The sequence below is a fragment of the Rhodnius prolixus genome, unplaced genomic scaffold (assembly GCF_049639745.1).
Source record: "Rhodnius prolixus isolate KJV_2025 unplaced genomic scaffold, Rpr scaffold_5, whole genome shotgun sequence".
Lineage (NCBI taxonomy): Eukaryota > Metazoa > Arthropoda > Insecta > Hemiptera > Reduviidae > Rhodnius > Rhodnius prolixus.
The window spans coordinates 32,677,311-32,693,816 of NW_027411624.1; the positions used below are offsets into that span (position 1 = coordinate 32,677,311).

Sequence of the window (16,506 nt, forward strand, 5' to 3'; positions counted from 1 at the left end):
ATAGCGTCTGTTTAGTTCTGTTCTTTTAAGCCTAGTGTGTAGGGGTTCCAAGTAAGTCTTCGGTCTAAAGCCCAAGGTAGCGGGCAACGTTTACTGCTGGTGTTAGGTTATAGAAGACTGGAGGAAGAGTAATGCGACAAAGAGTGATGGTGTTGTTTTGCGACTTGGTTTCATTAAGCTTTATAGCCCATTTCTTGAACCATTAATCTAATGAGGAGAGATGTGACTGCAGATTTCTGTTGGCTAGGACAGTAAGTCAGTGTCATCTGCGTATGTGAGAAGTGTAGTGTTAGGATCAGTTGGTATGTCTGAAGTGTAAATGGAGTAAAGAATAGGACCCAAAATGCTACCCTATAAAACTCCAGCGTCGATAGGTTTAGACTTAGAATTAATCTATTAAAAGCAAGAATCAAAGATTGAGTTCAAATGATTCATAAATTTATTTCTTTAAAAGCCCTTTATCATAACTTTTTTTTTTTCTTATGAGATCCAATATTAACGAAACAATTATTTTTCAGTACGCTTGATTAGGAGATCGAGACTAATTTGAAAGATCTTCCCCGTTTTTAAAAAGTGCCACAATCTATTTAATCGTTTCATCTTCATCATTTATTTCTTCAATCGTTTCATCTTCATCATTTATTTCTTCAATCGTTTCATCTTCTTCAATTATTTCATGTTTGGGGGTAAGTGATTCTTTTACGACATTCATATAATGTACTGGTAACCCTATTGTCACGTAGAATAAGGTTGAAATAATTTTATTCCACATTAATTGGGTTTTATATACAGCACGTCTAATATCTAAAAATCCAGGAGATGAATTCTGAAAAGGGTTAATTGCGTGAAATTAATTTACTAGTTTAATATTGCATAATATAATATAATATTTACTTGTTTTATTAAGTGAAACATGCATACTATCTTGTATACTGCACTGTGTATTTTTATTAAAATGTTATTAAATAACAGAATTTGTACAAAAGAGTCAACTTGGCGGATGGACCTTAGTCCAGGCTTAAGTGACTGAAATATTTGCAAAATAATATGTAATACTTGTTTCTCTGCAAACCACTTTTATTATTATTTATTTATTCCTAGTTATTATGGAATTAATTGCAGTAAGAAAAAGTTATACGAGTGATATGCTACAGTTAAAGATGTGGGTGAGAAAAGGAAGCTGTCACAAGATAATAATATTGAAAAACGCTTAAAAAGCAGAGTTGTTAATTCTCAAAAACGTTAGATAATGTTCTGATGCAACAACTCTGGAAATAACGAGAAAAAAAACAACAAAGTATTAAGATTGTGAACCGGATTTCAAGCATAAGTAAATCCTTTCAATTTTGTCGATGAATCACCACCGACAAGCAGATAATTTATATGACTAGAACAATTGTCTAGATTCGTTCCAAAACTTTGGTTTTACCATAATTATTGAAAAGTGTATATTTATGCCGGTAGGTGAACTATTAAGGATCCAAGCCTGCTTTGATTTCATGAATTTGGAAATGGGACTGAACCCATGGACAGGATGTTGTCAACTATTTAGCAGCGAAAATGAACAAAAGTCAAAAAGATATTGATTCTATGAACTCTATCCTTTAGTTAACTGGATGTTATCATAGAGATGCCTTTAATTTAGTCCTTTTTTGGTTGCGAGACATGACCATTATCTAACAGAAACGGATAGATAATAGCTCATGTCAATAATGAGGAAGCGTCAGTTAAAAACAAGAATAACTTTCAGAAGGAAAAAGTAAGGTGTCTGAAGTTGTACGCCTAGAAGAAAAGTATGAAAGAAGACCGTTGAACCTGAGAAACTTCTGAATTGTTAATCCTGTGTAAATAAGAAGTGAGATCGTTCGATGTAAAGTTAGGAAGAGAACCGATAAGATATTATCAATTATCACACGAGGCGATGTCATTAAAGTATTCTAGTACAAAAAAAAAAAAAAAAACTGATTGTATTAATGGAAAAAATATAAACCACAATTAAACAAATCGCTAACCGCTTTCAATTCTGAGTTCTCTTGTTCTCCATGAAGAATAGCATTCACGATACTCACATAATAGTTTGTTAAATTTGATGTATGATCAGCAGTACCCCATAGATGCTGATCAACAGTCCATCTGAAAATAGTTGTTTACTGAAGAAACTATATTTAACTTTGCAGCAAATAGTTAATAATATTTTCATTTAATATAAAAGTATAATATAACCTGCACTCAATTTTGAATCTTATTTTTATTAGAAAATAATTTGTTTTATAAGTGTGAACTCGATCAAGCAGTTTAAAATAATGATGTAAATAATTTATACATAAGAACTGATTTCTATATTCAGTAGATTTATCTCAAAAAATAAAAATAAAATAAAAAATAGTCTTGGCTAAACCAAAGAACTTAAAAAGTAATATTAGTGTGAATTCTAGTTAGTAGTGACATCTTGTGGCGAAGAGATTAAATAACTTTCCAGAATAGTCAGATTTTATTTTAAAAAATACTTCAATTTATACGAAAAATAAAATTATATTAGGTTACATTTTCTTTCCGTATTAATGATTTATTAATTATAATTATTTAGAAAAATTTATTCCACAATTTTCAATTAATAAAATAATTACTATATGTAAGAGAGGGTAAAAATTGTGCTTACAAAATGTTTTCTATCTGGCCATCTTTTGTTTTATAATGGAATTTAGTGTTTAGATTGAAATTTTTAAAGGGAGATCAACTACTTATTGTTTCATTGGCAACAAGTAGCCCCTTTTACTGATGGTAAAGTGAAAAAGCCCCCCAAATCTAGATTAAAATCTGAAACTCAAAGATGACTGCATAGAACAAACTCTTTCTCTACATAGCGATAATCAGGCCGACGATACTATAAAGTCTGCTGTGCCTGAAACCTGTCTTGTAATAGTAAAATCAAGATAAACCAAATTAAGAAAAAACAAATTTGCTTCTGACTCTATATGACTAGAATCAATTCCTACAATGAGATATCTTCCATAATTCCCGTACAATCCTTTATTCATAGCCGCCTGCTAAAAGTGTTCTCCACTCTAGATTTTATCGATCCCAATCCATTCTACGAATCAGCCACCTAAGATTAATCCATTCAAAAGAATTAAACTTTGTCTATTCCCCTCTATTGCAAATTATATCCTTGTTCAACGCCCTAAACTATTTAATGAAGGTTGTAGCATTAATATATTTAAACCTGATTATTTTTATAAGTAATGTTTATATTCTGAAATAAAGTTTAGATCTATTTATCTATATGTATATTAAGAATAAAACAACTGAATCCGGGTGTAAAACAGAGAGGGACCGAAAGTGATTCGCTGCAACCACTGCGCTTTGGCAACAGCACCTTATTGGCACTATTTAACTGACATCAATACCTAAACAAAGGGAACCTATGAGGAGCCATAGTTAAAGACTGTCCATAGTATATTAAGCGAACAAGTAGTTACAAATAACAAATCCACTTAAGGTGAAGAACTAACAATGATCACACCATCAACAACTTATAATCATCTCTACACACAGACATAAAAAAATAATTAATCAATATTTATTAAATAAAAATGCATTCTCTTTACAGAAGTAATAAGTTCGTAAATATACTTCTGAGCTTAACCCCTTATTTGTACATAATTAAAAAAGATAAGGGGAGTATTTTGTTGATTCGCAGATACCTGAAACTTCCAAAAAAAAGTACCGACTGGACACCAAGCAACAGCCTTTTCTCGGGTAATCTCCTAATTTTTCTTGCTTTGATTTTCCATGAACGAATTTCTTGATGCTTAGGAGTGAATTCATCACTCATAAAACTAGGAATGAATCAATTCGAAGTGATAAACATATTTAAAATATTTAAAAAAAAATATCCAAATACTATGTAAAACAACTCATTTAATCATACAAATAAACATTAACCTTGACTCTTCAAGTTATTAAGTATACTTCATAATATTTATTATTTAGTTCTGTCAATACAAATGAAGTCTTAAAAGGTAATAAGTTAGTCAGTGTTAGTTGCAGATCCATTTGTATTCGAAAGAAAGAAAATCTAACTCAGTTCACTAGATAAATTGACAAGGTTTAATTAAAATCATTTTTATTTTTCCTCCAAAATAGTTTTTAATTTATTAATTTTTAATTTTTGGCGCATTGATTACTGTAGTCATTAGTCTCATCAGCTTAGTTACGACACATTAATCATAAAAAGGATTGTCTTTAGTTGAACTGGTGTAAAAGAGAGTATTGAATAGAGGCTGGCAGTGTGCTCAAAAAAGCGATCATAATCACAATCAAAACTTTAAATAACTATAAACGAAAGTATTACTTGACCATCACGTAGAGAGCTGTGAGTTTTAGGCCAGTTTTCAGGTATGATTTTAATCGTTCCGCTGGTGTTGGACATATAGGACACGGTGGGCATACACATGGTACTGGAGGGCACACGAATTCCACTGTAGGACATTTGCATATCTGAGAACAAAATAATATACTTAAAATGTAAAACATGAATAATAATTTCACTTCAGGTAATATTACAAATCATTTTTCTCGCTATGAATTGCCATATTTAAACTTTTATCGAAACAAAACGAGAATCCTTATTTACTTTTATAAAGGGAAGCTTTAAGCTTAGACTGCCGATCGTGTCTGAACTCTAGCCATAGGATCCTAAATATTAATTGGGCTTTGCTGCTAATCAATATAATCAATTCCCTTTCCAAAAGTTCAGATTACTATTTCCGTACAGGTTTCTTGGCACATTTTCAATTTAGGAGAGTGGAGATTACTTACACATTCTGTGCATTATAAATTTTCTTCATATGCCCCGAAACTTTTCTCACTGATTCACTGTTCTTATACAGAAAGAACACTTACTTTTACAATTACACCTTTAATTTACCATTTTCAGAAAATCTAGACACACAGCAATAAACTAATGAACGAACTAGACCCAGTGCCATTACAATTCGCAACTTTCTTTGCATCTCTTGCTATACATAAGTGTATAATAAGTGTATAATGCTAATGTGTTTGCAGACCTGAAAAATTGATAAATTCCAACTAATTTCCAAAATGTTTTTTATGTAATTAATGAGTTGTGGTGTGCAGTGCAAAAAAAAAAAACACAATTCTCATGTATGTATTTATCAAAACATAGTTATATAAATTTGTTTTTTTAATAATAAAAAAAAAATAACTTCTTAATTTGGTGAATGTTTAAATTTATAAAAAATTGTTTGCTTTATCGTTATGCTTAAAAAAATTCTGACCTGTGACCCAAGAGCTTATTAAAACGTCCTACAGAATGCACTAGGCGACAGTGTTTCACTTTGTAAAGTACCATAACCCTTAACAAAGATTTATTTTGTGAATATTGAAACGTTGTAATTAATTAGATTTTGGATTAATCATAAAAAAGGTATTAATTTATTCTTCTATTAATTTAAGCAATACTTTTAGAAAGATTTTGATGAAATCTTAATATAAAAAAATAGTCATGAGACTATAGTTACTATAATTAAGGATAAGTGACAATTCCATATTTGTCTATTGTACTTACTTCAATTTGTTTTTTTACAATTCTTCTAATTGGTGCTGGTATTACTTGCGATTGTTTAACACAAGGATCACGACTACGTTTAGTTGGACATTCTATGTTTTTAATCATTGAGGCTCGTTTTTTTAATGAATCAATTGATTCAATTGCTAGATTTATCGTTAATTTCTTAGGGCTGCACATGTTCCTCAGTTGTATTAAGTAAAAAGCTAATGTAAACCTCTATAAATACTGAATTTAAAAAAAAATGAAATGCTCTATGAAAAAAGTTGTAGAAGTCATATGTTTCTAAAATAAATTGAATCGTATAAATAACTCTTCATCTTTACATAAAAAAAAAGAAAGAAGAAAATGATTATATGGAAGAAAAAATTAAGTAAAGAAAATAAATGCTTCGATAATGAAAATGGAATCACAATGAATTAGTAACATACTAATTTTTTTACCCAGATTGCATTTCATTTACCGATACAATTAATTTTACGCCATTCATTTTTACTAAGTTTAAAAAACCTTTACTTGTGTTCAAATGCTCTTTCTCCCTGAACACTTCCTCTCTAGATATTCAAAGGAGGATTCGCTTTGTGCGCCTCTTAACTTCAAGGGGACGGAGTGTAACAATGAGGAGAATAGGTTTCCTTCTGTAGAGCCAGTTTACTAATTTGTATGGGATTACCACCTTTAAATGTTTATAAAAATTAAACTTATTACTAAATTCTGAATTAAAACATCTCATCGATCAACAGAGATCTTGAATGTTTTCATTAGCTTTCGTATACCGACTACTCTATGTAAGTAAAAAAAAAACCATTGAACGTAATTTGCTATCTTTCTGTCCCCCCTCTACTAAAAACTAAAATTTAAAGGAGAGAAATACGTCAACAATTCTATTTTAATTTTTTTTTAAATCAGTTTTTAAACTAAATATTATTATTATTATTTTTCCAGATAATACGAAAGAAATTGAAATATAAACATTAGCAACACTGAACTGTTCACGGGGAGGTTCAGCATATCATTCGCCTCCCACTATAGGTTATTTACTAGTAAGGTTGACGTGTAGATGATTTTACATACAAAGCAAACAGTGAAGTGGATCAGACGAGTTTGGGTTGTGTTGCTTAACATATTATAAGCATTAAAATTTTTGTTAATTCGGTAGAAATTAGTTAATTTTTTTTAAATTTTTAAAAAAAAAATCCTGTAAACATGAAAACTGTCGTGCAATTATTATCTTTTGATAATCCTGTTTTTAAAGCATATCTATTTTATTGTGCCTTACTTGTATTAAAAGTAATGGTAATGGCACCTCTTACTGGTAGACTTCGGTTTTCTAAAGGTGTAAGTAATAAGCATTCAAGTATTCACATAAAAATAATAGCCAACACAACAGCGTAAGTTGTAATAAACTTTGGTTTTTTTAGATTTTTGCTTCTCCCGAGGATTGTGTACTCCGTCCAAAAAGCCGAGTAGTAAAAGATGATCCTGATATAGAGAGAGTAAGAAGGTACATTCATTCAAATTATTTAATTTTATTTTAGTATGATTTTGGAAATGGTTACTGAATGATGTTTCCTTAACCAGTTAAGCGTTGGTATACACGTCAAACCAAATCTCTATTAAGGTGCGTTCGACGTGTATACTCGTGAAAAATATAAAATTGCCATTAAATATAAAAGCTCGAAATTTTAATAAAATACTATAAGATTATTATTTGGTGGGATGTTTTCTTTACCTTACCAATAGAACTGCCAAGTATTTTATACGGAGGGGTTGGAGGGAGGCAGCCAAACGATAAGTGGTTGGTAGATGTTTGGTCTCCGCATTAGAGATTGGGGAATTACGCACTCAAATAGAAGCTCTCAACCCTTGTGCAATGCCCGTTTTTACCTCTTAGATAGAGGTTAAGACCTCAGTACGAGCATGATTTAATTTTGCACAGAATTCAAAGCCATTTTCTTCCTTGTAAAAGCTCTTGCGTCCCCTAGTTAACTATAGGCAATGCATACGTGAAGCAGTGCAAGATTTTGAAATGCTCTGTAATCTCAAGCCCCAAAGATTGCAGAGAAAGTGCTTGCAGTGACTATTATGACGTTGTAAACTTTTGGTTGTCTTGCCCTGCGTTCGAAGTGTATATATACACTTCATTGTCTGATTTTAATTCCGCACACTGTGGGTTTTTTTTAAAACTAAATTCTACGCTTAACTGGTTCAAGGATAGCACCTAGTGCATGTAAATTATTTAAAGTGCTTTAACTATTATTCTCTTAAGAATGTTTGCATGTCTGACTTTCTAGTTATTAATTAAGAGTAGTCACAAAATGATGAAGTAGAGATGCTCTTAAAAAACCTCACAGAATTAATCACTTTAATATTTTTTTCTAAAAATAAGTTCAAATTTTTATTGGAATAAGTAAAAATGTATTAATAAAAGAAATTAACTAAAATTGAGAGTTAGAAAATGTTCACAAAGAAATTTTATTTATAACCTATATTTTTCCCACGTTTTCTAAGTCTTATAATTGTTAGTGGCATGCAAGTCATCAGATATTATGTACAATGAATCAGCTAAATTTCCTTTCTTTATTCCTTACATAACGTCAAGCACTTAATAATTTGGCAATCTATACTTTGTTCTAAGTGGGTTTATTATCCTAGAATAGTTGCAAGGTACTTCACAAATTAATAGCACGTTAATGGAGCAAATAAACCTAGCATTGTTCGGGTGCTAAATGTTTAGCAATTACCAGCAGGATGGCATTAAACATATTATTGGAGGCTAGGTTTTCAGCTGTCGGAAAAAAAATGGTCAGTCCACCTAAGTGGGCTTTTTTATTTCATTCATTATGATGGTACACTAAAATCGGTTACCAAGACAAAAAAAAAAAAGGATTTTAAATGTTTCGCTTCAAATGTTCTCAAAATAACCAGCTTTGTCCAGAACAATTAGTTTAAGAAGTGTTCTGAGAGCAATATTCATAACTGTAAAATTGAAATCATAGGCTGATAATGGCCACATTCTCACAAGACATACCGTATTTGACGGCATATAAGACGCACTTTTTTGCCTAAATTAGGTCTCAAAAAAGTTACCTGCGTCTTATACGTGAAGGACACAGGTTAACTTTCAATACTGATTGCTATTTTTAGCCCGGATAAAGGTCTAGACACACACATAACCTTTTCTACATCTGCCATAATTATTTTATCAGGTTTGATAATGACTAAACTGCGTTGCTTTAATTTATAATTGACTGTTCATCCGAAAGGCTGGATGGATGAAGCTGGAATGAAACTGTGGTTACAGAACGTATGGGCGAGGCGACCTGGTGGACTCTTAAGAAAACCCTCTCTTTTGGTTTTGGATCAGTTTAGCGCCCATAGAACTGAAATTTACATATCATGTTCAAAATAGCTTGCCGTCTGTTAATTTTCCTTAATAAAAATATGTTTGGTAATTGCATTCAATGATTATTTGACTTTTACGAAACGTGAGAACTAAAAGAAACCACATTTTAAGTTATTGTGGTACCGCGCTGTCGCGCGGACTATTGAAATTGTTTTTCCTTGTGTGTGGCCTTCTAAATAAGGGTGCGTCTTATATGCCGTCAAATACGGTATTTTCCTTTTTACTATTTGCTCAGGACAACTAGACGTTAATCAATGATTTAAACAAAGTTTACCAAATAATTTAATTGTTCACATTAGATTTATCACATTTTCAATCTATTCCATATTTACTTTTCATACTTTGATCTCTAGAACATGATCTTAATTTGATCTACCATTAATTGTTTACAGTATGTCTATCATAAAATTGTTAATTTATTTCACAGAGCTCATCTAAATGATTTAGAAAATATACCAATATATTTCATAGCATCGCTAGCCTACCTACTGACCGAACCCAACGCCTGGCTGGCTATTAATCTTATGAGAGCGTTCACATTCGCTCGTATCGCTCATTCGTTTGTTTATGCTGTAGTTGTTGTGCCACAACCAGCCAGAGCGATCGCTTGGGGCATTGGTTACGCAATAACTGGATATATGGCCTATAAAGTTATGATGGAATTTTGGTAAGATATTTTTTTCAGGTATATAATAATATTTTAAATTATAATAAGTCTGTGAAGGGCAGTAGTTGTTAAAAAGGGTACTAATGGGTCAGGTGTTAACACAAAAGAAAACGTTTTGGTTGCGTTAATAATTTTACAATTCTAATTCAAGTAGCTATTACTTATGTATATTTCCATACTTACATAATATAATAATTTTGTTTTATAAATATTTGTTTCACTTCATTCCATTTGTGAAACAAAAAATAAAATAAATTGACCAATTGGTGAAATATTTGAACTTCATTATCTGAATATTATATAATCAAGCAATTGAAATATCAGTTGTTCATAATTTGAGACATTATCATTAAAATAATAATGTTCAACAAGTATTTTATTAGCCCCACAAATTTGTTCGTAGCTTGCACTAGATAAAATTTCCTCTTTTTCTTAATAACTTATTAAATGTTGTAAATTCTAAGGTATTATAGTACAAACTATAATTCTTGAAATAAGAAGGCATAATTATAAGTATAATTTATGGGGAAAAAAGTTTTTTAAAGTTAGATTTTAGTTTTCATAACCAAGTTTTTTTTTTTTAAGACTTTATTAGAAATATTAATTCTGCAGAAGCAATAAAAAAGTGGTGCTACTTCTTTTAAAGAGTAAATAATTTTTTAGTTTTCTGGATTAATATGACAAATATAGTTTTTTCTTATTCTTCTTGATTTTTCAAAGAATTATACCAAAATATTAAATGAATAATACTTAAAATTGTGTCTTCTTAGTAAGCCGAAAAAGAGGTAGAGAGAGAAAGAAAGCAAACAAAGAGTAAAACTTTCAAATTCTAAATTAATTAATTAATTTGGTAATTATTTGCTAAATTACAAATGGCAAAAATTGTCCAAAATTAGATTGCAACCAAATTATTATTACTTTTTTTTTAACTAAATGTCTTATCTTTAGATTTTTTTTAAAACCAGATAAAATGTTTCATATATTTGTACAGTTATTTATTTTTAATTATTAATGATTAAGATTATAAAATAATTTTATGATTTGAAGTACATTCTATAATTATATTTAGAATTCCTAATGATTCTAAATTTTAATTGGAAATCTTGTAGTCAAAATTTATTTTATTTATAATTTTACTTTACATTCGTAAAATTTTAGCTAAATGTTTTCTTCTGCTTTCACAATTTATAAAAATAAACAATTTTTTTTTTCAAAAAATTAGCGTGTTCTAACATGTTATTTTCTGTAGTGTACTACGGTATACATCCATTTTGTTCTAGTTTCAAATTAGATGATACGGACCTGATTTAAATTTCTCTTTTTCTTATTTTTAATTCGTATATATAATACGACTAATAATTCAAATATCCCCTAATTCAAAACAGGTAACTGATATTATCTGAAGTGTAGATATTTTTGATGTAATATAAGTTCTTTCTAAAATATAATTTCAGATTCATAGAACTTGTATTAAAGTAGAATTTTCTCTATAAAAAATATTTATTTTCTAACTACAGAATGTTATTATTCTAATTATTAATGTACTATTTAGCTTAATGATTATACAACCTAAAATGCTATTCAAAAACACTAAATACATTGTTTTATTAAATTATCAAAAAGTGACAATTGATTTTGCTTGGACTAAATTTATTTTATAATATATATTCTATTCAAATTTAAAAAAGTTCTTGTGTAAATAAATAAAAAATATATTTCATTTAGTGATTTTTAAGGTTATCCTAGAACCTCTTAGCTTAAAGACAGTTTTAAATTATTTGAGGTACAATCTACTTGCTGCTATAATCTTCTATACACTGAACGAATAGTTCTCATTTGAATGCAGTGAATAAATTTCTGAAATAAGGAAATGTTTAATTGTTTCGGACCGAACGAATGCTGATTATCAAACAATCTTGGGATAATATAATAATTTTTACAGGTTTTTATTTTTTTTTAAATAAAACACTGGTGTGTACGTTCACACGGCCTTCTATTGTACGATTTTCATGGTTCTGACTTTTTACATTTATTTCAAGGTTAATGGTGCACAAAATACATATTTTTTCAAAATCTGAATTTTAAATCATTTAATGCTTTTAAGATTAACAAGGTTATAAAATTTCGCATTACATACTTCCAAATCAATACTTTAAAGAGAACCTAGCACTCACACTCTAAATGCTCCATAAAAAAATTATTTTTTAATTAAAAGATATTGATCTTTATTTATGTTCGTAATATATTCAAAGTTTTTAGAAAGGCATCCATCCCTGGCTAAATGTTTTCCTTATCAAATAGGATGGATGCATTTCTCATTGATGGCTTTTTTCTACAACTCTACTTTCACTTCTTTTTTTAACGATCATGGATTTTATAGTGAATTATGGGATAAAGGATCAAAGCTGAATCCCCATTCTCCGCAAAGGTAGATAGTAACAGAGCATCTTTAGTAGAGTCATCTGACACTATGTGGTAAACAAAACCTTACTCTTTCAGCAAATTAATGAATGTGCTCTTCATTCAGTAATGGCTATGCGTCACAAGAGCAATATAAAGTATACAGAGTAAAAGTAAAGTAATGTCTATTTTGTTATATTAGGCGGCTTTATGCCAACCTACATAATCAGGTGTTATAGACAAAGGCGACTGGGTAACACTACTTTACTATTAAATTCTCATATTAACCAATAATAAAATCCAAGGCCTAGACAAGGAATTGAACTTAGTTTCACAATACATGTGTTAAATTCTTTCTGCAACATTAGTGCCATTGGGGTACACTACTGAGAGGGGCCGACGCACAAGCCTAGTAGATGTGTTCATCCTAGGTTGACGATGTTAGGACTCTGTCCTTACAATTCTGAGCTTACTTCAGGTAGTTGAAGATTTAACAACATTATCTACATAATTAGTGAGCCGTACAAATAAAAAAGGAGTAATAGATAAAATGTGTGTTATAAATTATTGATCTTTGCTAGTAAGAGAAAAATTGATACTACAAAATAAAATTTAATCAATTAGAGGAGACCACTAAACAACATCATTTGAACAATCAGAAAAATGATTCAGGTCACTCTGTAGTTTTTGGTAATACTAAATGAAATAAGAATTTAGAACATAATACTATTGTTTTTTAAATACTTAACCCTAAATAATGTTATTGTTTGGCACTATTTAGCTTAGTTTAAGTTTTTTTTGTATTATACATTACGATTTTTAAAATGCTAACGTTATATTTTGCAATAAATATTCTAACGAAATTGAATTAAATTATTAATCTATGAAAATCTGCTAGACTCTATCCAGGGGAAAAAATATTAAAAATGTACATCTAATGCCATCTAGCAAAAATCTTGCAAACTACATTTCTCTAGTAGTTCCAAAAATAGCCGCTAGATGGAATGAGCACACCAATTTCTAAATTAAAAATAATTCTATCCCCTTCTTTACACATTCTTTTCTTTTTGCATTATTTATAATTATAATTATTATAACCTTTTTCTTTTTGTAATTTAAAGGTTAAGGATAATAATGATTAGATTAAGAAAATACCAATCCACACCCCCATGACAAATATAATTATTAATAATTAATAAGCATGCACACAAGGATATAGAAGCAGGCTAACAATGGAACAACTAGGGATTGTCTTCTAACTTGACAAATCAAACAGTAATAACTATATCATAAAATAGGTTTACTTAAAACAGAGGTTTTTAAATAAAGTTTAAAAAAAAAATGAAAGACGTAAAAAATGTTACTTAGTTCACCAGCGAAGTTAATCAATTCTGTTTCTGGCCCTCAGAAAAGAACACAAGACTAGATAATACAATTGCTTTCCACTAAATATAAATAGTGACTATAACAAAGAGGGATAAAAGTAGAAATCTAGACGAAATGGAAGCCAATTCTGTAATTTTCCGTAGTATTTTACTGAACATTTACCAAAAGAAGGCTACCCTTTATGTATATTTTAGCTTTGGCATTAAAACTAGATAACAGAGGCAAAAGCAGTAGAAATCTAGACGAACTGGTAGCCAATTCAGTATTTTTCCGATGTATTTTACTTTACATTTTCCAAAAGAAAGCTACCATTTATGTATATTTTAGCTTTGGCCTTAAAACTAGATAACAGAGACAAACCAAGTAGAAATCTTGACCAACTGGAAGCCAATTCTGTATTTTTTCGTCGTATTTTGCTGAACATTTTCCAAAAGAAGGCTACCCTTTATGTATATTTTAGCTTTGGCCTTAAAGCTAGATGACAGAGACAAAACAAGTAGAAATCTAGACGAACTGGAAGCCAATTCGGTACTTTTCCATCGTATTTTACTTTACACTTTCCAAAATAAGACAACCCTTTATGTATATTTAAGCTTTGGCTTTAAAACTAGATAACAGAGGCAAAAGCAGTAGAAATCTAGACGAACTGGTAGCCAATTCAGTATTTTTCCGATGTATTTTACTTTACATTTTCCAAAAGAAGGCTACCCTTTATGTATATTTTAGCTTTGGCCTTAAAGCTAGATAACAGAGACAAAACAAGTAGAAATCTAGACGAACTGGAAGCCAATTCGGTACTTTTCCATCGTATTTTACTTTACATTTTCCAAAATAAGACAACCCTTTATGAATATTTAAGCTTTGGCTTTAAAACTAGATAACAGAGGCAAAAGCAGTAGAAATCTAGACGAACTGGTAGCCAATTCAGTATTTTTCCGATGTATTTTACTTTACATTTTCCAAAAGAAGGCTACCCTTTATGTATATTTTAGGTTTGGCCTTAAAGCTAGATAACCGAGACAAAACAAGTAGAAATCTAGACGAACTGGAAGCCAATTCGGTATTTTTCCGTCGTATTTTGCTGAACATTTTCCAAAAGAAGGCTACCCTTTATGTATATTTTAGGTTTGGCCCTAAAGCTAGATAACAGAGACAAAACAAGTAGAAATCTTGACCAACTGGAAGCCAATGCGGTACTTTTCCATCGTATTTTACTTTACATTTTCCAAAATAAGACAACCCTTTATGTATATTTAAGCTTTGGCTTTAAAACTAGATAACAGAGACAAAAGCAGTAGAAATCTGGACGAACTGGTAGCCAATTCAGTATTTTTCCGATGTATTTTACTTTACATTTTCCAAAAGAAGGCAACCCTTTATGTATATTTTAGCTTTGGCCGTAAAACTAGATAATAGAGACAAAACAAGTAGAAATCTTGACGAACTGGTAGCCAATTTGGTATTTTTCCGTCGTATTTTGCATTATCTTTTCCAAAAGAAGTCAACTCTTTATGTATATTTTAGCTTTGGCCTTAAAACTAGATAACAGAGACAAAACAAGTAGAAATCTAGACGAACTGGTAGCCAATTCTGTATTTTTCCATCTTATTTTACTGAACATTTACCAATACAAGGCAACCCTTTATATATATTTCAGCTTTGGTCTTAAAAATAGATGACAGACACAAAACAAGTAGAAATCTAGTCGAACTGGAAGCCAATTTGGTATTTTTCCGTCGTATTTTGCTTTACATTTTCCAAAACAAGGCAACCCTTTATGTATATTTTAGCTTTGGCCGTAAAACTAGATAACAGAGACAAAATAAGAAGAAATCTAGACGAACTGGTAGCCAATTCGGTATTTTTCCGTCGTATTTTGCTTTACATTTTCCAAAACAAGGCAACCCTTTATGTATATTTTAGCTTTGGCCTTAAAACAAGATAACAGAGACTAAACAAGTAGAAATCTAGACGAAATGGTAGCCAATTCGATATTTTTCCGTCGTATTTTACTTTACATTTTCCAAAAGAAGGCTACCCTTTATGTATATTTTAGGTTTGGCCCTAAAGCTAGATAACAGAGACAAAACAAGTAGAAATCTTGACCAACTGGAAGCCAATGCGGTACTTTTCCATCGTATTTTACTTTACATTTTCCAAAATAAGACAACCCTTTATGTATATTTAAGCTTTGGCTTTAAAACTAGATAACAGAGACAAAAGCAGTAGAAATCTGGACGAACTGGTAGCCAATTCAGTATTTTTCCGATGTATTTTACTTTACATTTTCCAAAAGAAGGCAACCCTTTATGTATATTTTAGCTTTGGCCGTAAAACTAGATAATAGAGACAAAACAAGTAGAAATCTTGACGAACTGGTAGCCAATTTGGTATTTTTCCGTCGTATTTTGCATTATCTTTTCCAAAAGAAGTCAACTCTTTATGTATATTTTAGCTTTGGCCTTAAAACTAGATAACAGAGACAAAACAAGTAGAAATCTAGACGAACTGGTAGCCAATTCTGTATTTTTCCATCGTATTTTACTGAACATTTACCAATACAAGGCAACCCTTTATATATATTTCAGCTTTGGTCTTAAAAATAGATGACAGACACAAAACAAGTAGAAATCTAGTCGAACTGGAAGCCAATTTGGTATTTTTCCGTCGTATTTTGCTTTACATTTTCCAAAACAAGGCAACCCTTTATGTATATTTTAGCTTTGGCCGTAAAACTAGATAACAGAGACAAAATAAGTAGAAATCTAGACGAACTGGTAGCCAATTCGGTATTTTTCCGTCGTATTTTGCTTTACATTTTCCAAAACAAGGCAACCCTTTATGTATATTTTAGCTTTGGCCTTAAAACAAGATAACAGAGACTAAACAAGTAGAAATCTAGACGAAATGGTAGCCAATTCGATATTTTTCCGTCGTATTTTACTTTACATTTTCCAAAACAAGACAACCCTTTATGTATATTTTAGCTTTTGCCTTAAAGCTAGATAAAAGAGACAAAACAAGTAGAAATCTTGACGAACTGGAAGCCAATTCTGT

At 30.3% G+C, this 16,506-nt stretch overlaps 2 protein-coding genes across 2 annotated transcripts; one reads left to right on the forward strand and one right to left on the reverse strand.

The window, feature by feature from the left end:
- Positions 1–421: 421 nt before the first annotated feature.
- On the reverse strand, positions 422–5,886 carry LOC141457687 (uncharacterized). Its single transcript, XM_074134895.1, has 4 exons — positions 5,591–5,886; positions 4,355–4,500; positions 2,013–2,133; positions 422–826 (listed from the first exon to the last, which is right to left on the reverse strand). The coding sequence occupies exons 1-4, from the start codon at positions 5,768–5,770 to the stop codon at positions 584–586; spliced, it is 690 nt and encodes a 229-aa protein (XP_073990996.1). The 5' UTR covers positions 5,771–5,886; the 3' UTR covers positions 422–583.
- A 705-nt stretch (positions 5,887–6,591) lies between these two features.
- On the forward strand, positions 6,592–10,068 carry LOC141457688 (microsomal glutathione S-transferase 1-like). Its single transcript, XM_074134896.1, has 3 exons — positions 6,592–6,928; positions 7,012–7,094; positions 9,424–10,068. Exons 1-3 carry the CDS (start codon positions 6,797–6,799, stop codon positions 9,665–9,667), a joined length of 459 nt encoding a protein of 152 aa, XP_073990997.1. The 5' UTR covers positions 6,592–6,796; the 3' UTR covers positions 9,668–10,068.
- The last annotated feature ends 6,438 nt before the right edge of the window (positions 10,069–16,506 follow it).

Coding starts and splice junctions, on each gene's coding strand:
- LOC141457687 (XM_074134895.1), bottom strand. CDS start 5,770: ATGTGCAGCCCTAAGAAATTAACGATAAATCTAGCAATTGAATCAATT. Junction 2,134..4,354: donor GCTCTCTACGTGATGGTCAA/GTAATACTTTCG, acceptor AACTATTTTCAG/ATGGACTGTTGATCAGCATC. Junction 827..2,012: donor AGAACTCAGAATTGAAAGCG/GTTAGCGATTTG, acceptor AACCCTTTTCAG/AATTCATCTCCTGGATTTTT.
- LOC141457688 (XM_074134896.1), top strand. CDS start 6,797: ATGAAAACTGTCGTGCAATTATTATCTTTTGATAATCCTGTTTTTAAA. Junction 6,929..7,011: donor GACTTCGGTTTTCTAAAGGT/GTAAGTAATAAG, acceptor TGGTTTTTTTAG/ATTTTTGCTTCTCCCGAGGA. Junction 7,095..9,423: donor GATATAGAGAGAGTAAGAAG/GTACATTCATTC, acceptor TTTATTTCACAG/AGCTCATCTAAATGATTTAG.